At 68.2% G+C, this 5,017-nt stretch overlaps 1 protein-coding gene across 2 annotated transcripts; it reads left to right on the top strand.

Moving 5' to 3' along the window:
• Positions 1 to 708: 708 nt before the first annotated feature.
• Positions 709 to 4,325, top strand: RNF208 (ring finger protein 208). Of its 2 annotated transcripts, none has more exons than XM_042879086.1 (2): positions 709 to 992; positions 2,163 to 4,325. In XM_042879086.1, exon 2 carries the CDS (start codon positions 2,757 to 2,759, stop codon positions 3,576 to 3,578), a length of 822 nt encoding a protein of 273 aa, XP_042735020.1. In that variant the 5' UTR covers positions 709 to 992; positions 2,163 to 2,756; the 3' UTR covers positions 3,579 to 4,325. The 2 variants fall into 2 exon arrangements, with proteins under 2 accessions (XP_042735020.1, XP_042735021.1); XM_042879087.1 differs by lacking the exon at positions 709 to 992 and adding an exon at positions 1,326 to 1,341.
• The last annotated feature ends 692 nt before the right edge of the window (positions 4,326 to 5,017 follow it).

Genomic DNA, 5,017 nt, shown 5'->3' with positions numbered 1-5,017 from the left:
GATGCTCAGCGGGGCTTGGACCTCAGGTGCGTGTGGGGGTTCATCTGCAGAGCTGGGCAGCAGGTCTGGCAACGGAGCCGTGGGCTGCAGGTGGGCTGCGTGGGGCTGGCCCAGCAGCAGGGCCAGGGGGCAGCGTGCCATCGGCTCAGGACATTGCTCAGCCCGAATCCCGCGTGGCACGCAGCGACATCCCCGTGGGCTGCCTCCCTAACCGCCCCAGCAGAACTGCCCCCACCAGCAGCGCAATGCTGAGTCACCACGCCCCCCCTCCCCCCCTCCCCACGCCGTAGCTGGGGGCGACACGGAGCGGGCGGACCCCCCGGGGGGCAGCGTGTTGGGGAGAGGGAGGGCAGGAAGGAAGCGGGGCCGAGCCCCGGCGGGGGCGGCGGCGTGCGGAGGGGGCGGGCGTGGGGCGGAGGGCGATGCGGCCGCGGGCCCCGCGCTGCCGCTGCTGAGCTAGAGAAATGTGAGCCGGCTGCACCACTGCAGCGGCACTGCGGGCGCCGGGAGCGCGCAGGGAGCGCGGCCGCGCCGCCGGCAGCGCTGAGCCCCGCGGGACGGCGGGGAGGGAACCGGCACCGCGCGGAGCCGCTCGCCTGCACCTGCCGAACACTGCCGAGCCCCCCCTCAGTCCGGCGGCCGCTTGCATCAGCCCTTGGCGGGGCACGGCGCGGCGGCCGGGGGGGCGGCGGGACCGAGGACGGGGGCTGCCCGGCTGCGGGGCTCTGCGGTGCCCCCAGGGCCTTTGTCCGAAGGATCGTCTCTCCCACCAACGCCGGGAGCGGGGAAGCGGCCGGAGGCTGCCGCCGGGCCGTGGGAATCGGGAGGGAGGCGGCGCGGAACCGGCAGCATCCCCGCGGAACCGGAGCCGGAGCCGCATCCCCGCGCCTTTCAGATAACCTTTAGCCGCACCGAGCGGGGCCGGAACGAGGCGCAGGGCCGCACCGGGACCCTGCGTCCGGAGCACCGTCCGCAGAGCCGCAGCCCCGCAGGTAAGGACGGTCGCGGGCCGGGAGCATCACCCTGCGGGCGCGCAGGCGCGCGCGTATGCCGGGGCACATGTATGTGCATGTATGTACGTGTACATGTATGTATGTGCACGTGTGTACGCGTGTATGTGCACATGTGTGCGTGCACAGCTGGGCTGCGGCTGTGGCTGCGGCTTTGCGGGGCTTTGCGCTGGGAGCGGAGCGCAGGAGCAGGGTGTGCGGAGGGCCGGGGAGGACTGGGGGGGGGGGGGGGGGCTGCGTCGCCCCGGGGGTTCGGTGTCGCTGCGGGGCCTGCGCGGAGGGGTGTGACGGCGGACGCTGCCCGGATGGCCGTGCCCGTGCGCTGCTGCGGGTGAGTGCGGGGGCTTCGGGGTGCGGGGCTCCCGGGATGCCCGTGGGGTGCGGGGTGCGGGACGGGATGCTCACAGGACCCCACAGCAGTTCCCCCCCCCCTCCCTCTCCCCGTGTCACCCCTCGAGGTCAGCCGGGCTCCATCCCCAGCAGCTCTCGGGTATCCAAGGCTGAACACGTCGCTGACCCCTCCCCAAGCAGATGCCCACCACCCCCCCCCGGCCCCCTCCGTCAGGCCTGGCAGGGAGCAGGCGTCCTGCTAACAGGATTTGCGGCATGATGGAGGAGAGCACAGCAGAGCGCCTTCGCACTTCCCGGATTGGGGGGGCTGTCACCGCGCTGTCCCAGGCAGAAAATGTCCCCAGGGCGCTGCCCGCCACCCCCTCTGTCCCCAAATCCCGGGCCGAGGGCAGGGAGCGGCGGAGGAGGAGAGGAGGAGGAGGAGGGAACGATGGTAGCAGGGATAGATCAGGAGCGCGCGATAGAGGTAAAAATAGATCCACAGAGCAGAGGAGGGGCTAAACGTGAGCGAGAGCCCTGAGCAGAGGAGGGCCGGCGGGAGCCCCCCCGGGAAGGTGCTGTGTGTGCCGGTCGGGGTGCCGGGGACCCCGCGCTGCGGGGCGCATCTCCCCGGGCAAAGGGCTCTGCGGGGCCTTTCCCAAGAGGGGCCTCGGGGGAAATGTGTGGGGCAGACGGAGGGACCGGTAGGGCCGGTGCTGAGAGAGCGAACCGCGGGATGGAGGCACGCAGCCACCGCCAGCACTGTGCGGGCAGAGCCCCGGGGAGCACAGCAGCCAACATCCTCCTGCTTTTCATTTGCAGTGAGCACAGAGCTGAGCTGGAAGCAGAGGCACCGACACCTCAACGAGGAGGCACGTGGCAGCCCCGGCCCTGGGTGGGATGAGCCCCACGGCCCGTGAGAGCCCGCGGTGACAGCGAGCGGGAGAGCCGGGAAGTCAGCGCTGACGAATCTGCACCAACGCCACGAGGATCCACACGGCGTACACAGGAGCCGAGGCTGGGAGGAGGCGGGCGCCCTCCCCGCGGCGCTGCCAACACTCCAGCCGCGCTTCCCTGCCCCAAATCGTCCCACATTGCCCCGCACCGTGGGCATCCGCTCACCCCTCCCGGTGCGGGGCTGCCACCGAGGCAAAGGGGAGCTGCTGGTGACACCGCCGCTGACAGCGATGTCACACTGACATCCCGCGGGGAGCAGATGCTTTGATCGCCTGCCCGAGCGCATCCTCAAAGGCAGTTTGGGCAGGATGCGGCCGTGAGCAGCGCCTTCCCGCCTGCACCCTGGGGCGCTCAGAACAGGGTGCACAGCGCCCGCACATCCCCCCATCCCCAGGATGCGCTCCCACACCGCCGGCTGCCCACCGTGCTCCTACTCCAGAACAAGACTGAAAGCGCTGCATGCTGCTGGCATGTTGTAGCCTCATGCAGGCGTCCCTCGGAGACCCCAGAGCGGTGGACGGTAATGTGAAAACGATCCTCATGTCGTGTCTGAAAGGGCAACAGGTCATCATTAAAATGGAGGCGATGAAGATCATCCACCCGGAAAAGTTCTCGGAGCTGCAGGCAGCACCTCCACGCTACGCACCCGCGCCGTGCCGGGAGCCGCCCCTGGTGGCCAAACGAGCATGGCCCTCTGAGTCCGAGATCATCGTCAACCAGGCGTGCGGGGACATCCCGGCGTTGGATGCAGCCCCCGCGCCGCTGCCGCTGCCCCGGACTCCCCCTCTGCCGCGGCGCGAGCGCGGGTACCAGAGCCAGCGGAAGGGCAGCTCGGAGGTGTGCTTCCACCGGCAGCCGCCGTCAGACGAGGTGATCGTCAACCAGTACGTGCTGCACCCCTCGACGCCCTGCGAGCCCCTCGAGTGCCCCACCTGCGGCCACATGTACAACTTCACCAACAAGCGGCCGCGCATCCTCTCCTGCCTGCACTCGGTGTGTGAGGAGTGTCTGCAGATCCTCTACGAGTCGTGCCCCAAGTACAAGTTCATCTCCTGCCCCACCTGCAAGCGGGAGACCGTGCTCTTCACCGACTACGGGCTGGCGGCGCTGGCCGTCAACACCAGTATCCTGAACAGACTGCCGGCCGAGGCCCTGGCTGCCAACCCCGTGCAGTGGAGCAGCGACACCGACCGCAGCTGCTACCAGACCTTCCGCCAGTACTGCGGGGCCGCCTGCACCTGCCACATCCGAAATCCGCTGTCTTCCTGCACCATCATGTGAACCCTGTGCCCCGGCCCCAGGAGGGAGAGGACGGCAGCACGTGTGTCAGCAGCGCCCGGCGTGGGATGCTCCGTGCGCGTGGGGATGCGCCGGCCCTCAGCATGGCCACGGACATGGGCTGGCGGTGGGATGCTGCGCCTTGGGACATGGCGCAGAGCCGGTGGCAGCCCCCCAAGCACCCGTGGTACTGGGGAGGGGGATGTGGGAGCACAGCCCGTCCCTGTGCGTCCCCAGCGCTGAGCACCCTCCCCCGGGCTCCTTCTCTCCAGAGCGGACGCTGTCCTGATGGTGGCACTGATCTTGTCGCCCCGTGGCCATGGAGTCCCCAAGGAGATGCGGTGCCCAGAGATGGGCATCAGGACAGCCCCACCACCCCCCTCTCTGTAATTTATTTGCCAAAGCTTTCGTCTCAGAGGCCACGCACCGTGCGCCCGAGTCGCAGCCACACCGAGCAGACACGTGGCCATGCCCTCCGCCAGCCCTTGAGGAAAGCTCCTGTTCATCCTCATTTTGGAGGATTTTTCCCCATCCGTCCCAGGCCGCTACGTGTTCACAAAGGCATTGAGCTGCACCCGTTCCCTGTGGCCCACCCACCCAGGGCTGCGATGGACCCTGTGTCCAGCACATCCTGTGCACGGTCTTGCTTTCCCCAGAGCATCTGGATGGGGAAGTTTGCTGCCAAAAGAGCAAAAAACAAAAACAAAGAAACAAGAAACCTAAAAAAAAAGAAGAAAAAAGAAAAAGAAAAAGCCATAATTTGCAAGTGCTCCCTCAGGGCCGAGCACCGCAGCACCGGGGCAGGAGGCTGAGCCCCAGCACGGCCCCCAGGACACCGGGGCTGGGGGAGCCGGGGGCCCCACTGAGCTGCCCCCTCCCACCCTACATGTCTGGAGCCAGGAGCAGCCCCCAGAGCACAGCACCCACTGGGGATGGGGCTGCGGAGCGGTGGGGCAGGCGATGCCTTGGCACTGCCCTGCTGCCCAGAGCTGAGGGCGCGGGGAACGGGGGCCGATCCCGATTCTGTTCTGCTCTGCCGATGCCTCCCGCCGCTGGTTGTGACAATGACCATGTTTTATACCCGGCCTTGTTCAACCCCACCAGTCTCCCCAATAAAGATTATATTGGAACGAAGGGCAAGCTGGCGTATCGGGCTGTGATGCTGTGGGGCCGTGGGACTGCGTAGCACTGGGACACCGCACCATGTCCCCATGTGCTCTGTGGGGCACTGGTGATGTGGGCGGACCCCAAGGATGGGCTTCCCAGGAGCAGGAGGTGCCGCATCCCCCTCTGGTTCATCCTCTCTCCACCCAATGCCAACCCCACGGGCACTCATGGTGGGACACGGGGGCACCTGGAGCAGCACCGCTGCAAGAGCAGGGCCAGACCAGGGGGTTGGCACAAGGGAGGATGTTCTGCGTGACACCACGTGGCTGCACCCT

The sequence above is a fragment of the Lagopus leucura genome, unplaced genomic scaffold, assembly GCF_019238085.1.
Source record: "Lagopus leucura isolate 7727_CA_CO unplaced genomic scaffold, USGS_WTPT01 Super-Scaffold_100022, whole genome shotgun sequence".
Taxonomy (NCBI): Eukaryota; Metazoa; Chordata; class Aves; order Galliformes; family Phasianidae; genus Lagopus; species Lagopus leucura.
Note: the sequence above shows the minus strand (reverse complement) of the source record. Positions and strands in the feature narration are given on the sequence as shown.